Here is an 18,380-nt window from a genome sequence, read left to right on the forward strand (position 1 = left end):
ACAATTTTTCCACTGAAAAGAGTCTTGAAAAATGTGTTAGTCACTTGAACCTTGCTGAATACAAAATATCCGCATACAATCTTTTATCCTAAAATATAAACATACTGATACAGTTTCCTTTTTTTGTTTCACTTTAGGAGTTTTCACACCCTTTTTAATAACATGGACCATGTCTTAATAGAGAGGTTGTCTTGTAGTCTACTCTCCATAACTTTTAAAACCAATGTACACAATATAATTAAATTAAAATGCTTCTATGTTAAAATGTCATATTTTGCATCTGTTAACTTTTAGATATAAAAACAGCTAACTATTATGTTCTAGGTATGACTAAGAAAGAGAGAAATTTTATTGCTAGTCGTGAAAAAGAAAAAGGTAATGAAGCCTTTGCCATTGGGGATTATAAAGAAGCAGTGACATATTACACTCGGTGAGTTAATGTCATGTGAACCATTATTTAAAACTTGTAATTATTAATTAATATTATGTATATGTCAGTCTAGTTCAGGGTCTTTCTTGTTGAAGCAACATAATGATCAACTTTCTAAAATAGCAAAAGATTTTACATTGGGGTATCTCAAGATTCTGCATTTTGATTAATGATGTATAAGCAACCAGGAAAAATGAGTGAAGAATGAGGTGGCAAAATTTGCAGATGACACAAAACTGTTTAGGTTATTCAAGACTAGAGGAGACTCCAGAGGGACCTCACAAAAGTATTGTATATACTCGTTCATTTGCCTTCGTTTATAAGCCAACCCCCCAAGATGGTTAGGTAAAAATAGCAAAAACTTTACTATCTTTTCATAAGCCGACCCTATATTTCAAGGGTTGGCAAACTTTGGCTCCTGACCCATTATGGTAAGCTGCTGGCAAGTCGGGACTTCTTGTTTACTCGGAGCATCTGCAGGCATGGAGCCCCTCAGCTCCCAGTGCCCGCGGTTTGCCGTTCCCAGCCAATGGGATATTTAAAACAAGTAACTTAAAACAATATGAGACTTTAAAAAGTCTTAAAATCCTTCAAAGTCTGAATCAGTCTCTGATTCACCAAACAGTTCATTAAACTCGGCTTCAGTCACAGCTGCACCTGCCCTGTCATTGTAGATGTTGGCAATGTCGTCTTCAGACTCAGATTCCTTCTCATCCTCAGCCTCTGTTGTGTCATCATCAAGTATGGCATCATCTTCTGACCCGTCGAGTACATTGCTGATATAGCATTTCCTAAATGATTTTTATATCATTTCTTAGGGAATGGACGCCTATGCGTTCTTGATCCACTGGATGACCAGATTGATTTTGTGCTTCATAAGATTCCCGCCTTTTGTCAACTTCACTATGCCTGAGCACGTCCATTCAGACCACATTTTGCGTAGCCTGTCTTTAAAGGGTTTGTTCAGGCAGACCTCAAGCGTTTGTATCCTCCAGGTACTACAGCTGAACTAGTTTTCATGTTTTTGGCCACGTTTTTCACCTCATCCGTCTTGTGTGCCCTAAACATGTCTCAAACGAGCATAGCAGGTTTCTTGAAAAGTGCTCCTGGTCTCTTATTCCACATTTTTTCCAGCCATTCATTAGTCCCACTTTCATCCATCTGTCCCTTTTCGTGTGCACGTACGATGACACCAGCAGGAAATTTCATATTCTTAGGCAAGGTTTTTCTTTTAAAAATAACAAGAGGGAGCTTTGATCCATTTGCCAAACACCATAAAACCACTGTAAAATGGTTTTTTTCATGGCCAGTGGTTTTAATTAAAGTTGTTTTTGAACCAACACCGGTTGCCGTGCTGTTGCGTGGGAGATCGAATGTCATTGGTGTTTTGTCCATATTTCCTGTTTGTTACAGTTCAAATGCATATTCCTTTCGATATTTTATAATAAACCTTTGGAAAGATTCGATTTTTTCTTCCAGATGTCTTGGCAGCTTTTGCGCTATCTTTGTTTGCTGATGAAGAGAGAGACCATGACGATTCATGAAGCAAGTACACCAACCCACTGATGCGAGTAATATTGATGGCTTTACGGACTTGTATTTGTTGTCTTTCGACGTTTGCAGAGCACAGAGACAAATTCCAGTTCTAGTGACAATGTACCCATTTTGTTGACATTCAACAACCCAATTATTGAGATCTTTTTCTAGCTCAGAAAATGAAGTGCACCTCGTAGGACATTTTTTTCTTGCTTCTTGGCATGTCTTTTAGTGTTTTATTTTTTCGCCATTCTCTTACTTGCTTCTCATTGATACAGAATTCATGAACAGCGGCGCAATTATTGTTTGCTTCTGCATATTCAACAACTTGAAGTTTGAATGCTGCATGATAAGCAGACTTTTCTTTTGATTTTATTGTTCATTTTAAATACTAGTATGAAAATAGATTATTATTATTGTAGTTATAGATTTTGTAGGACTTTATATAGGAATGTCACCTGCTTTATCACTGTCAAATTATTATTATTCTTTGTTTATTTCAAAGCAGCCCTGTAGATTGGCATGTCTTTGGGGATAACAAGCTATTTCAATTTTATTAGAGATTCCATCAATTCTGCATGTTATATTTTCATATTGGCTCGAGACTTATGAGGTCCATTGGTAGAAATGCATTAAGAGATCAAATTACACAGTAGTGGACTGACACCAGTGCTATAGTACTATCATTCATTGTATTTTTCTGATTGGTTTGTAAGTCATAGCATTTTGTGAAATGTCATGCAGATCTGCAGCACTGCTCTTTTTAGTATTCCTTTCAAGCCAATCTAGTCCACCAAACAAAGCCTTTGCAACTTTAAAAGGCTGCAGTATTGACATCAGAAAATGAGTCAGCAAACTTTGACTCCCAGCCTGTCAGGGTAAGCTGCTGGAGGGACATTTTGTTTACTTGGAGCATCTGCAGGCATGGAGTTCCTCGGTTCCCTGAGGCCGCGGTTCGCCGTTCCCAGCCAATAGGAGCTGCTGGAAGTGGCGCACTACTTCCCTCGGCTCCCATTGGCTGGGAACAGCGAACCATGGCCACAGGGAGCCGAGGAGCTCTATATCTGCAAACGCTGCAGGTAAACAAAATAACAATGTATTAGATATTCAATTCAATGATTCCATAGAGTTTAAAATCATCAAATTTTGGTGTAGACCCATTTATAAGCCAACCCCTGCTCTTTGATATATCACTTTTTTACCAAAAATATTCGGCTTATGAACAGGTTTATACAGTAGATGAGCTGCATGGTGCCAAATGAAATTCATTGTTGATAAATGCAACATTATATATTGGTAGGAATAATTTCAAGTAGTAATACACACTGTTGGGTTCTAATGTAAGTATTAACTACTTAGGAAAATGATGGCGCATTATTGTGGACAGCTTCGTTAGATCATCCTCTAAGTCAGGGGTCTCAAACTCAAATGATCATGAGGGTCACATGAGGACTAGTACATTGGCCTGAGGGCCGCAATACTGACACCTCCCCCGTGCCGCCCTTGGGCCCTGCCCCTCACTCAACCCCTTCCATGAGGCCCCGCTTCTTTCAACCCCTTCCCTGAAATCCCCACCCCAACTCCGCCCCCTCCCTGCTCCCAGGGGGTGCAGGAGAGGTGTGGGATGTGGCAGGGGCTCAGGGCAGGGAGTTGGGGTGTGGGGTGCAGGAGAGATGAGGGGTGCAGCAGGGGGTCAGGGCAGGGGATTGGAGTGCAGGAGGGGTGTGGCAGGGGGCTCAGGGCAGTGGGTTAGGATGTGGGATGCAGGAGGGGTGAGGGGTGTGGGAGGGGGCTCAGGGCAGTGGGTTGGGGTGCAGAAGGGGTGCGGCAGGGGGTTCAGGGCAGGGGGTCAGGTGCAAGGTGTGGCTGGCGGCTCAGGGAAGGGGGCTGGGGTGCAGGAGGGGTGCGGGGTGCAGCAGAGGTTCAGTGTACAGGGTACAGCAGGGGATTGGAGTGTGGCAGGGGGCTCAGGGCAGTGGATTGGAGTGCAGGAGCGGTGTGGCAGGGGGCCGGGGTGCAGGGTGCGGCAAGGGGCTCAGGGTAGGGGATTCGACTGCAGGAGGAATTTGGGGGGCGCGCGTTGGGGGCAGGGCAGGCTCCCTGCCTGCCATGCCCCTGTGCTGCTCCGAGAAGCGGCTGGAATGTGGGGGAACAAGGGCACAGGGATGTGTGTGGCTGTTGCTTCAGGTACCGCCCCCAGCATCTTCCGTTACCTGGGAACGGGGAACCGCGGCCAATGGGAGCTGCTGGGTGTGGTGCCTGAAGCAACATCAACACACACCCCTGCGCCTCTCCTCCCCCAGATCCTGTCCGCTTCCCGGAGCGGCACGGGGGTAGCGCGAGCAGGCAGGGAGCCGGCTCTGCCTCCGGTGCACGTCGGACTGGAGCCACTCTAGGTAAATGATGGGGGAGGGTGGAGAGGGCTGCGAGGAGCTCATGGGCCGCAAAAAATAACCTCGTGGGCCGCGTGTTTGAAACCCCTGCTCTAAGTGATCTGTACTGGTCAAGAATGCAAAAATATTAAGATTGGGATACAAAATAATGCTGGATTTCCACAGGATCTCTTCCTCCTTAAGTGCACAGGGTAAACTGCTCTGAAAATGAATCCTGTTGTGTAGTGAATGAAGTTGTTGTTGTGTGTGGGCCTCCTGCCTCATTTGTTACAAAAGTTGGAAAATGTGTGGCGGGGAACTGCAGGAAGATAAAGTATAGTCTTTTGGTTAAGGAAGTTGAATGGTACTCTGAAGTTGGATTCTCTCCTTGCCTCTGCCACAAATTTCATGTGTGATGTTGAGCAAGTCTGTAAACCAAAATTTTCACAGGTGGCCACTGTGTTTTCCTCATTTTGTGGTTATGTAACTTGCAACACCTAGTCTGATTTGTGGAAGTGCTGAGCACTCGCTGCTGCAACTAAAGTCAGTGGGAATTCTGCTCTGAGCATATAATTGCTTACCATTTCTTAGCACATTAAAAAAAAGTCAAGCCCTAGGCTTCCTAAATTGGACATCAAAAATTGTGAACATTTTGGTCTTCGTTTCTGTGCCTCAGTTCCCTATGTGTAAAATTTGGATAATAATACTACTTCTTCGCACAAGGGCATTGTGAGGATAAATCAGTTAATGTATGTAAAGCAGTAAGATGCTATGATCTCACAGAAAAGCCTATGAGGAAATTAATTCTGTATTCAGTGTGGAATGGTGTGCAATAAATAAAGTGTGGGGCTACACATGAAGTGATGAGTATAAAAATAAATATTGACTAGATACCCATTCGGTGAGCATCATTCATCCTTTGCACTGAATGAGGCAAAAGTAGTATGTGATCACATAATTAAAGTAATTTTCATAATGCATATACAGGCAACCTTAATTCTGGTGTTTTCTGTCTTTTGAGTGCTTGACTTTGGAACCTTAATGTTCTCTTACTGTAGTTTTTGGGGGTATAATATGGATATCAAGAACATCCACAGTTGCATTATGTAAGATATTTATTTGTTTGTTTGTTTATTAGAAGGAACATAAGCTCTCATTCTTCAGGGCCTGAGCTAACCGCTAATTTGCAGGGTTAGAAGAAACTTCCCCACATTTGACCACAATGGTTTGTTTAGTTTTTATTTTTTTCCACCTTCATCTGAAACATCTTTCATTGGTCAGAGACAAGATACTGAATGGACTACTGGTTTGATCCAGTATGGCAATTATTATTTACTTAAGTTTTCAAATTCATAAAATTTGAATAAAATGTATTTTTAGAGTGAATTGATAGCAATTTTAAGTGACTACAGTCCTTTCTAGTGTACAGCCATATAGAATAAGGTCATTATAACCTGATTATTCTATGCTGCATGTCCATCTTTTTTCCTCCTATATACCATCTACCCAGCCCTACCACTCCAAATTGAAAATAAAAAGTAGGTTTTGTTTTAGTCACCATAATTTACAAGAAAGATATAATAAGAGATGAGGAGCCTCAAAGTTCTCAAAATTGTTTTGAGATGCATCACTTTTATACAGAGCATGCTCTGCTGCAGTTCTGTGTTGCCATGATTTTAAAATAAATTGCTCTTGCATACTGTTTCACAGTCCTCTAGTTGAAATTGCATTGCTTAGTAATTTAAATTTTATTATAGCTCTTTACAATTTAAAACTGACTTTAATTAAGTTTTTGTATACTTTTGTTTTCTTTCTAGCATACAGCTCACTTTGTCCTGTCTTTTGCAGGAGCATATCAGTATTGCCCACTGTGGCAGCATATAATAACAGAGCTCAAGCAGAAATCAAACTTCAAAACTGGCATAATGCTTTTCAGGATTGTGAGAAAGTGTTAGATTTGGAGCCTGGCAACCTAAAAGGTGAAATATAAACTTCCATTTCTCAGAATTTTGTTTCTAGAGAAAAGTCTTTTTTCGGGTTGCGGGGCTGGGGTGGAAACACAGGCCTGGTTTATCATTCATTGAAATCAGTGGGAGATCTTTCCTTTGACTTCAGTTGTCAGACCTCAGATGTGGGGGAAAATAGTCCCAGATTAGCTCTGCCTATGCTACTTTAAATGACAGTTTGGGGATTTGTGCAGTTTTGTCCTGCCTATCTTTGATCCAAGATTCTAAGATTGGGCTGAAGTGACAATAGGATGACGGTGTGTGGTCAGATCATGCTTTCAAAATGATGATTGTTAGTCACATTGTATTGGTGACATGCACTGTCTCCTAATATTCACAGAAAAGCACCTTTTAACAGGCTTAACAACTGCATTAAAACAGCAGTGAAAGGTACTTGGTGCATGCTTTCTTACTAAGGTAAGTATTTGTAAATAGCTAACTTAACTTATATGGAGAGAGTGGGACAAATTGGAAAATTATTAAGAGGAGTGATAGTTAATGTATCACCATATAAATGTAGGGTATGTCATATCAAATTATGTGATTACAAAAAATCAGTAACTTAATACATAGCCATTATGAAGTGGATGAAAGGCTTTATGAAATGTAATGCAAAATTGTTTTGTACTTCACATTGTACTTTCTCTGATTAAATGTGAATTAATTGTAGTCTGCAGTATAATTTAGAACAATACAATATAAATAGTATGTTCTTTGTTAATTTGTAGCTCTTATGCGCCGTGCCACTGTACACAAGCATCTACAGAATTACCAGGCAGCTGTAGAGGATTTGGGCAAAGTATTACATGTTGAACCAGAAAATGCCATAGCTAAGGTAAAGACAAGTAACTGTGTGTATTTCTAGAATGAAGGTGTGTGTATAGAACAAGATGCATGTTGCTTGTATTATGTGTTTGACGTAAGATAAAAGTGATATACTATAGTATAATAATGGATGTATATCTAGTCACTTTTTATTCAGGGAAACGTCACTGAAAAGTTCTGTTTCGCTCACTGACTTCACTTTACTGAATGAATTTACTTTATGTTGAGGTCTGGGCTTCTACTTTTTTATAATGGCAAATATGAGATATAAACCATTAAAGATTCTATCTTAAAATACTTGTTAAAATGTTAATATATAATACATATTTTTATGACTATTTTAAAAAAAGGACCTAAACAATATAATCCTATTTGTGACTACAGATGAGATGGTAGTTATAATAAAAATGTATGACTGACTTATATGCCTAGTCTTATAGTCCAGTGGGTCTCAACTTTTTTTTCCCGTGAACCACTTCAAAATTGCTGAGCGTCTTGGCGGACCACTTAATGATCTTTCCAAATGTTGTTTGTACCATTAGCTAACTATTGTAAAGTGCTTTGGATAAAAGTGCTATATAAAAATAATAATAATTAATGGGTTTTTTTTGCTCTACAAATAAAAGCACACAAGTCGCATTTTAATATCAGTAGTCTTCTCTTTCTAATGCAATGGATGTGCCATTTCTCCCCCGCCGTGGTAGCCCCTGAGCTGGGGGTGGGGCTGGGAAGAAGTGTGGGGTGGGGTCTCTCCTCGGCAGCTGCAGCCCTGGAGCTGGGGAAAGTTGCCTCTTTCTCTGGCCGCCGCAGCCCTTCACATCCCAAATTCCCCTCACCCCCTCTACTCACCCCACTGCCCCCTCCCACCTACCCCTAATCTCCCCGAGGTCACCACCTCACATGTGCATCTTCATTCTAGTAGAGCCACGCCTGCAAAGCACCACTAATTAGGTGGGTAGCCCCTCATTCTCTCATGTGTGGCCGCCCAGGTGTGCACCTCAGAAGGAACTGTCCGAGGAGCACCTGAATGAAGCATGGTCCACAGACCACAGTTTTTAAGAACCTGTGATATAGTCAGTTGTAGAGAGGAGGCATTGCTGAATCATTTCTGAGAGTTCTTTCCAAAAACGAAAGCTTGTTATCTTGTCTCCTTACCATTATTGATATTTACATTTTACTAGGTATTATCCATAACAGTAAAAATTAAACCTCAGTAATTTACACTTTACTGTTCTTCTTCCTCTGTATTTCACACACACACAATGGCAGTCTTCTTCCTCTTCTCATCAAAGATTTGGTAGAAACAACTGTGGCTAGATCTGATGTTACTAAGATTTCATATCTCCTTGTTTAATTTTGCTTATTAATTTCCCAAAATAAGGAGTTTGCAGTTATTTTTATAGGCTTTAATGTTCTGATCATCCTGTAAGATTTTGAGCATCTCTGGAGATCTGTTGAGCACCGTCAACTCCCATTGACTTTCATGGGTGTGGAGTTCACCAGGCTACTTTGCAGCCTCACAGGCTCAGGCCCTAAATCCATGCACAGTATAAAAACATAAAACTTACATAATAAATTCATAACAATTAATCACCCTTGTCTCCGAAGTCCCGAGGAATGGAATGTCCTTGCCAGTATGCCTTTAAACATACAAACAAAGGGTTTTGCTGGACCAAGGTAGGAAGTTTGCTCAAGAACTGAAGTTCCTTCACTGTCAAAGCCCAGCCTGCAGCCTTCTTATGTATACCAGGAGGCTGTTGGCTTGAGTGCCGTGACTTAACCATCAGTGCAAATTAGCAACGTTCTGTTGTGCCCCAATCTCATTACAGTAACTTCTCGCTTAATGTTGTAGTTATTTTCTTGAAAAGTGCAACTAAGCGAAATGGTGTTAAGTGAATCCAATTTTCCCATAAGAATTAATGTAAATGGAGGGGGTTAGGTTCCAGGGAAATTTTTTTCATCGCCTGCTAGTACGGTACTTTGTCCACTACTTGCGGGATTCGCTGGAAGAGCAGCCCATCATAGTTGGAGGTGGGGGATTGGAACCAGGGTGGGCCGGCAGCCCCGCTATCAGTTCTCCTCCACCCCTGTGCCTCCCACCCACTGGTGGGCCCCGCGGAGCAGTGCCTCCCCCCTCCCTCCCTGCGCCTCCTGAACACGGCGAAATAGCTGTTTCACCACGTTCAGGATGGGGGAGGAGCTGATCTGCAGGGGCCGCCGGCTGGAGGCACTGGGGGTTTGTGTGGAGGGGAGCTAATAGAGGGGCTGCCAGCCCACCCTAGTTCCAACTCAAAACAATGTTGTAAGCAAACATTGCACAACTTTAAAGGAGTATGTTCCCTAATAGATCAGTGTTCTTCTTGAATTCTAATAATTAGCTGTAACCTCTAGGACATATGTCAAATCTGGCCTTTTAGAAGCTTTTTACAAACAGAAATTAGAGCTTTAGAATTCCTCTGATATTTTTCATATGGTTATGATAATGAAATAAATAGGAGAATTGTAGCTCTTGTAAGACCAGCATAACTTTTCATCAATCAGCAGTGTGTTTCTATTAGACTCTGCAAGAAATGATCATTTCCTATGATTGATCCTAGCTGTTAGTTTAGCTATTTGAAAAGAAAACAAAAGTCCCTAGCAGACATTGGGCTCTCTGTACTGTGGATTTTGATTAAACTACTTTTAGACCTTTCCTAAAGTTTCGGCGTAGTAATCCATTGTCTTTATTCTTTAAATCTGTTAGTCTCTGTCCTTGTAGACTGTCCCATCTAGTTCAGTTGTCAGTGTTGCACTGTCTACACACAGAGTAGACACAATCTATGTTCCAAAGAATGTATTAACAAATGGTACCTATTGGTTTGCATAATATGTATACGCAGTAGGCATTGGATATAGCATTGGAATGGGAGCCAGAAACAGTTTAGTCTTAATCCCAGTTCTGAAACTGACTCACTATATGGTCTTGAAGTCATTTAACCTATCTCTATTTTCTTATTTTAAGGTAATACTGAGTAATTATTTCAGAGGTGTGTTGTAGGCATTATTTAGACAACAAAAAGTGCTTTGCAAAGGTAAAGCACTATCTAAATGCTAATTTTTAAAAGACTTTTAAAATTGCTATTATTGCTATACTGCAGAAGAATCTGTCAGATATTGAGCAGAAGATGAAAGATTTAGAGCCTGTACCTGAGACTCACACCAAAGGAAAAAGAATAGTTATTCAAGATGTCGAGGAGTCGGATGGTGATGAAGAAAGAGGAGGAAATGGAGAAGAACATGAAAGTGGCAATGGAGATAAAAGTAATATGTTTGTCTATGTAATTATTACCTGGCATAGTGATCTTGGCAATTTGAAGGTTTTAAGTAGTGTGAATGTCCAACTCTCACTGTATCTTTAGCCTAGTGTTTTTTCCCCTGACTTTGCAGTGGCACTCAAGGCCACAGAACCAACTTTTTAATTTATTTTTCCCACTCTTTTGAGGATTGTTATCCCATTTACTTCCAGTATGGCTTTCCATTACCCTGGACTACTTGAGTCTTCGATAACTGAGAAGGACACAACCCTCCAGTTAAATGTTATGGTGCACCTCCATGCCCTCCCCTTTTAGGCCTTTATGCCATGTCTGAATTCTCTCTCTGCCCAATCTGAGTCTTTTATAGAAATCCTTCTCGTAAGTATTTTACTGTGAGAACTTGTTGCTTTCCTGTTAGAGATTAGAATAATAGGCAGAGTTAAAAGGGTTAAATGGGAATGTCTTGTAGCAGGTCATTTAGCCCTCATTTACTCACTTTGGTACCCAGTACATTTATTTTTTTTGTCTCCTCCATTCCAATGCATTTGTTCATCTCATCCACCTATTGTATCTTGTCTTTTTTAGATTATAAACTGGCACAGAGACTGTAATTTATTATTTGTTTGTACCTTGCCTGGCACAGTGGGGTCCAACTTGGTTATTGCATTTAAGCACTACTACCATATAAATGTTAATAATACCTCTTCCTTAGTGCAGTTTAGGAGGAAAGACTGCAATTGTTTCCATTCCCATGGCTAGTACACAGGCTGTCTTTTGTGTAGGATTATATTTCTCAAATGCTACAATCTTTCCTCAGAACTGACTCTGTCTCTCTTTTATATCAGTTGTTATTTTCAGACTGTGGAAGACAATATTCTGAGAATGAAGAGCACAGAGTGGATGCGGTAATGTCTTTTATTGGACCAGCTTCTGTTGGTGAGAGAGAGAAGCTCACCAACAGAAGTTGGTCAAGTAAAAGATATTACTTCATTCACCTAGCCTCTCTAATATCTTTGAACCAGCATGGTTAAACAACACTGCATACAACTGATATGAAGTATCTGCTATTCTAGCTCATCTGTTATTCCTGCTTTTGCTTTGCATGTGGCACCTTGGGTGTTCACCAAGCTCTTGAAGGTTGGTATCTTGGTTCCTGTCTCCTCTGCCAGGTGTTGTATGACAATGGTAAAGAATCCCAGAAAGAATCACTTTCTTCTGATGCTGACAAGAAACTTCATTAGAACAAGGAAAAAAGAATTATCCCAAAGCTATTCTGTGTCTCTTTCTGCTTTACTGTAGATCTGCATAGAATCTTCCCAATTCCCTACTGCCTGGATTCCTGCAGCAAATTTAAGAATTGGTATTTTCCTCTCTTATTAAAGAGCACATAGAATGCTCTAGGTGTGGGCTGATGGCAAATAAAATGATCTCTTCTATATCTTGATTACTCAAGTGCTATCTGGTTTGATTTAGGTAATTAAAAAAATTACATCAACTTGGGCATTATAGATTATGTATTTCCATATAATCTTCTGAAATATTGACTAGTTTGCACAATCGGGAATCAATACTTAAAGATATAAGGGCATGAAAGATTCTTGTGGGATTGTTGGCACCTCTGCCTGTCAGTTAAGATAAAAGGAAAACCCAGTATCTAGGCTGATGGTGCCAAGGCATAAAAAATGATTAGAGGGTACAGTTGCCTTATTGATATTTTCAAGCGTCAAAATTTCTGTTACATAAGAACAGCCATACTAGGTCAGACCAAACATCTGTCTAGCCCAGTATCCGGTCTTCCAACAGTGGCCAATGCCAGGTGCCCCAGAGGGAATAAACAGAACAGAACATTTGGTGACCCTTAGTTCTTGTTTTATGAGAAGGAGTTAATAACACTTCCTTATTTACTTTCTCCACACCAGTCATAATTTTATAGACCTCATATCCCTCTTTAGTCGTCTCTTTTCCAAGCTGAAAAGTCCCAGTCTTATTAATTGCTCCTCATATGGAAACCGTTCATACTTCTAATCATTTTTGTTGCCCTTTTCTGAACCTTTTCCAATTCCAATTTTTGAGATGGGGCAATCACATCTGCATGCAGTATTCAAGATGTGGGCGTACCATGGATTTATATAGGGGCAATATGATATTTTCCATCTTATTATCTATCCCTTTCTTAATGATTCCCAACATTCTGTTTGATTTTTTGACTGCCGCTGCACATTGAGTGGATCTTTTCAGAGAACTATCCACAATGACTCCAAGATCTCTTTCTTGAGTAGTAACAGGTAATTTAGCCCCAATCATTTTATATGTATAATTGGGATTATGTTTTCCAGTGTGCACTACTTTGCATTTATCAACACTGAATTTCATCTGCCATTTTGTTGACCAGTCACCCAGTTTTGTTAGATCCTTTTGTAGCTCTTCGCAGTCTTCCTGGGACTTAACTATGTTGAGTAGTTTTGTATTATCTACAAATTTTGCCACTTCACTATTTACTCCTTTTTCCTTTCCATTTCTGAATATGTTGAATAGGACTGGTCCCTGTACAGACCCTTGGGGGACACCACTATTTACCTCTGTCCATTCTGAAAACTGACCATTTAGTCTTACCTTTTGTTTCCTATCTTTTAACTAAATACCAATCCATGAGGGGACTTTCCCTCTTATCCCATGACAGATTCCTCTGCTTAAGAACCTTTGGTGAATGACCTTGTCAAAGGTTTTCTGAAAATCTAAGTACACTATATCTACTGGATTCCCCCTTGTCCACATGCTTGTTGACCCCCTCAAAGAATTCTAGTAGATTGCTGAGGTGTGATTTCCCTTTACAAAAACCATGTTGACTTTTCCCAAACAAATGATGTTCAGCTGTGTATCTGACAGTTTTGTTCTTTACTATAGTTTCAACCAGTTTGCCTGGTACTGAAGTCAGGCTTACTGGCCTGTAATTGCCAGGATCACTTCTGGAGCCCTTTTTAAAAATTAGCATCACATTAGCTATCCTCCAGTCATTTGGTACAGAAGCTGATTTAAATGATAGTTTACAGACTACAGTTAATAGTTCTACAGTTTCATATCTGAGTTCCTTCAGAACACTTGGGTCAATACCATCTGGTCCTGATGACTTATTACTCTTTAGTTTATCAGTGTGTTCCAAAACCTTTTCTAATGAATAAAATTAAATACCTACATGCTATGGTGATAGGCCATTCTGCTAGATGAAGAATTTGTCTAAGGTTACATCTGATACAATGATTTTGTGGTTTTTCTTATCTTCTGGACATTGTTTAAAGCTAATTTTAGGGTTAATTTTCATTATTGTCTGTCTTTAATTTGAACTCATATAAGGCTATGCTTTGTCCTTTGTTTACCTTTCATATGAAACCTCTTTTTATTGAGCTATATTGATATATTACAAGAAGATGGATTAAAAATGTCTCCTTTCCATGTTATTTGTGGGGACTTCGAATGGTTACCTAGGGAGGTGATGGAATCTCCATCCTTAGAGATTTTTAAAGCCCGGCTTGACAAAACCTTGGCTAAGATGATTTAGTTGGTGTTGGTCCTGCTTTGAGCAAGGGATTGGACTAGATGACCTCCTGAGGTGTCTTTCAACCCTAATATTCTATGATATTCTAGAGTTGTCAATTGCAGTTAACTCACATGATTAACTCAAAAAAATTAATTGGGATTAAAAAAAATCGCAGTCCATCGCAGTTTTAATCCCACTGCTAAACAATAATAGGATACCAGCTGAAATGCATTAAATATTTTGGATGTTTTTCTACATTTTCAAATATATTGATTTCAGTTACAACACAGAATACAAAATGAACAATGCTCATCTTATATTTTTTATCGCATATATTAACACTGTAAAATGATAAACAAAAGAAATAATATTTTTCAGTTAATCTCATATAAGGACTGTAGAGCAATCTCTTTATTGTGCAAGGGAAACTTACAGATGTAGATTTTTTTTCTGTTTGTTACAACACTGCACTCAAAAACAAAACAATGTAAAACTTTAGAGCCTATGATTCCACACAGTCCTTCTTCTTGTTCAGCCAATTGCTAAGACAGGCAAGTTTGTTTACATTTACAGGAGATAATGCTGCCTGCTTTTTATTTACAATGTCACCTGAAAATGAGAACAGGTGTTTGCCTGGTATTATTGTAGCTCATGTTGCAAGGTATTTACATGCCAGATATGCCAAATATTCATATTCCTCTTCGTGCTTTGGCCATGATTCCAGAGGACATGCTTCCATGCTGATAACGTTTGTTAAAAAAATAATGCATTCACTAAATTAGTGACTGAACTCCTTGGGGGAGAATTGTATGTCTCCTGCTCTGTGTTTTACCTGCATTCTGCCATATATTTCATGTTATAGCAGTCTCAGTTGATGACTCGGCACATGTTTGAATTTAAGAACACTTTCACAGCAGATTTGACAAAAGGCTAAGAAGGTGCCAATGTGAGATTTCTAAAGATAGCTACAGCACCAGACCCAAGGTTTAAGATTCTGAAATGCCTTCCAAAATCTGAGAGGGAGGAGATGTGGAACATGCTTTCAGAAGTCTTAAAAGAGCAACACTGTGATGTGGAAACTACAGAACCCAAACCACCAAAAAAGCAAATCAGCCTTTTGCTGATGGCATCCGACTCAGATGATGAAAATGAACATGCACTGGGAGATCATTATTGAGCAGACACCATCATCAGCATGAATGCATGTCCTCCGGAATGGTGGTTGAAGAATAAAGGAGCATATGATTCTTCAGTGCATCTGACATGTAAATATCTTGCAACACCAGCTACAACAGTGCCATGGGAACACCTGTTTTCACTTTCAGGTGACATTGTAAAGAAGGAGTGGGCAGCATTATCTCCTGCAAATATAAAAAACTTGTTTGTCTGAGCTATTGGCTGAACAATAAGTAGGACTGAGTGGACTTGTAGGCTCTAAAGTTTTACATTGGTTTGTTTTTGAGTGCAGTTATTTTTTTGTACATAATTCTACAGCTGTAAGTTCAAATTCCATGTTAAAGAAATTGCACTGAAGTGCTTGTATTAGGTGAATTGAAAAATACTATATCTTTTGTTTTTTATAGTGCAAATATTTATAATAAAAAATAAATATAGAGTGAGCACTGTACGCTATATTTTGTGTTGTAATTGAAATCAATATATTTGAAAATGTAGAAAACATGCAAAATATTTAAATGGTATTCTGTTATTAACAGTGCAATTAATCGTGATTAATTTTTTAATCGTTTGATAGCTCTAAAATTTTTCATGAACTATCAGTAAAACAATTTAATTTTGTGCTGATATTCTAATTCTAACATGACAAGTAATTGTGATTTGCTGATTTGAAAAACTGTAAATCTGCATTTTCATGTAAATTAAAGTATCAACTTTTTATTTAACATTCAGTATTTAAGTGATTGAATTCAGGGTAAATTCTGTACCATTCCATTATGTAAGAAAAGGGGAGCTGTAAGTTCTTCAGCAAGGAGAAAACAGATTTGACAAGAAAGTATTACATTTTTACTTTGGATTGCAAACTGTTCATTACTAGAAATTAATCTGTGTTCTGAGAGTGTTTTCTGTGACAAATCAATTTTTATAAATGAAGACTCTTGAAGTATTTTATGCTGTGGACTTTGGCATGCACCCCTTCTTTGCCTTTAGAATAGTTCCTTCCAATGATGCAAACTCTGACCGGACTGATTAACTTCCTTGTAGAAACTGGTGTACTACTTGGAGGCAAGATTGCAACTAAAAGTGAAATGGGGAATGTGCAAAAAAAGTTTTCCAGCAAAGGAGATGGCTGTAAGTCAGAGACGCAGAAGCAGAGTGAATACACTGAGAGTAGAGTGAAAAAAGACATATCAGAGAAAAAGACAACTGAACATTTACCAGACCATGAAGGTGAAGTTAATGGTTATCTAAATGGTAAAAAAAAGAATGAAAGCAATGATGTAAAGAAGGAGACCTCCAGTTCACATGGGACAGAATCTTCATTTGCTGGGAAAAGCATGTCTAGTTTGCTTCCTCCTACTGCAGCAAAACTGAAAAGTGAAGGAAATGAGTATTTTAAGAATGGACAGTTTGGAGAGGCTGTGCTGAGGTACTCGGAGGCCATTGAAAATGTCATCAATTTAGGTGAGTTGTGATACCTTATGAAAAGAGTAGAATCACTATAAAGAACCACAGTTTAACCATCATAGCCTATCCACAGATTTCTGACAGAAACTGACAGGCTGTAAATTCCTCTGTGATAAATAATAAAGTCATTTTACAAAATGAGTCACAAAAGGTACAATAGAGTGAAATGAATGGAAAGATTGATAATTCTTTGTGACAGTGATGTTTGCATATGTTTACGTACTAGAATAATTATATGTATTGTAGGTGACATACTGAATAAACAAAAGCTGCTTGAAGCTTTGCATCATCAGCAAACTGCAGCAGTGCAGTGTAACTCAGAACATACTATAGTCTTTTTTTAATTGTAATTCAGTGATATTTAAATAATGAACTTTCATTGTACTTGCATATAATTTTAGGAGTGCAAAGTGGAGATGATCTAAGTATCTTGTATTCAAATAGAGCAGCATGTTACCTTAAAGAAGGCAACTGCAGTGACTGCATTCAAGACTGTAACAGGTAAACAGCATTCTTTCTTGTAGGGAAACAGCATTCCTATTGATGATTAAACATTTTAAATCAGTTTCTCATTATTAAAATACTATTTTAACTGAGTCATTCTAAGGAAGGGCTAGTTTCTTGTCATATTGACAGGAATCTTTATCTGTTAAAATATGTTATGAATCACTCACTACTAGGGGAGAGGTAATTTTAAGAATATTGTATAAGTTGATGTGTAAAGACAATTAGATCTTCCCAAATGTACATAGAAATGCATGGAAGACTTAAATGAACAAAATGTTAATGTTAAATGAAAACAGGCTCTTTACTGAACAGTTTTTGAATGCTCCATAGTTAGTTATTTATATGTAGTCTCTTTTCACCCTAGGACTGACAACCTTGTTTGAAACTGTTTTAAAGCATGTTTACCGTAGAAATTGTTTTGCATGTACACTCAACATATTCACAATCTGTGTTACAATTGTGTTCAGAAACTGAGCTAGAATTCTGCTGTTTACTTATGGTGCGTTGTTTTACGGCACCTTTGGCTGAAGGTCAGGTACCCTTAATCTCCCCCTCCAAAAAAACCACATTGAAGTTATTACTGTTTTTCCTAAAATTTCTGTTGAATTTCATAAGAGTGATTAATGTGTATAAGGCCAAACAAATTTCCTCTTTTGTAATGCAAAGCTGTAACGTTCTGGAGTGCAATCCAGACCTGTGGAGAGTGTGGAGTTGCCTTGCCAGGAGGCTCCAGGATCCAAAGCATTGGACTAGGGCTGCCCAATATGTTGACATGAGTGCATGCTTGTTGCTGACAATGGGTGTCCCAGGCAGAGAGTCATAGTAACAAGGCATTGTGAGGCATGGGGTTATAGGATAAGAGGTGACAGAACTCTTCACTGGTCTGGATTGCACCCCAGAATGTGACATATACGCAACTAGAGTATAAAAATATTAATAACTGGATATAATATAGATTTAGCTTTTCATTTTTATTAATTAAGCTGCCAACATATTGTATATAGTTTACCATCTGCTTTAGGAGTTTTCTTAGAATGAAAGGTTTTTTTCATACACTTTCTAATACTCTGCATAATTTAAACTTTATTGTAATTAGTGAAGATATAAGATAGTTGTAAAAGACAGACATTTACTGACCAAATAAAGTTACAAAATTATAGCAGTAAATTGCTTGTTCTGTTTCTTTGACTATAACTCTGCCATTGAAAACTATACTGTGAACCTGTGTTTTGT

The 18,380-nt window shown here is 38.8% G+C and overlaps 1 protein-coding gene across 4 annotated transcripts in view; it reads left to right on the forward strand.

Moving 5' to 3' along the window:
• The window catches only part of SPAG1 (sperm associated antigen 1), a 70,774-nt gene that overhangs the window by 12,881 nt on the left and 39,513 nt on the right, over nucleotides 1-18,380 (forward strand). For all 4 annotated transcript variants that reach the window (XM_030553572.1, XM_030553571.1, XM_030553573.1 and 1 more), the window contains 6 exons: nucleotides 325-430; nucleotides 6,187-6,317; nucleotides 7,073-7,179; nucleotides 10,307-10,469; nucleotides 16,218-16,637; nucleotides 17,042-17,141. In XM_030553572.1, the coding sequence (XP_030409432.1) occupies nucleotides 325-430; nucleotides 6,187-6,317; nucleotides 7,073-7,179; nucleotides 10,307-10,469; nucleotides 16,218-16,637; nucleotides 17,042-17,141 (1,027 nt within the window). The remainder of the gene's footprint in view (nucleotides 1-324; nucleotides 431-6,186; nucleotides 6,318-7,072; nucleotides 7,180-10,306; nucleotides 10,470-16,217; nucleotides 16,638-17,041; nucleotides 17,142-18,380) is intronic.

The sequence above is a fragment of the Gopherus evgoodei genome, chromosome 2 (genome assembly GCF_007399415.2).
Source record: "Gopherus evgoodei ecotype Sinaloan lineage chromosome 2, rGopEvg1_v1.p, whole genome shotgun sequence".
Classification (NCBI taxonomy): domain Eukaryota; kingdom Metazoa; phylum Chordata; order Testudines; family Testudinidae; genus Gopherus; species Gopherus evgoodei.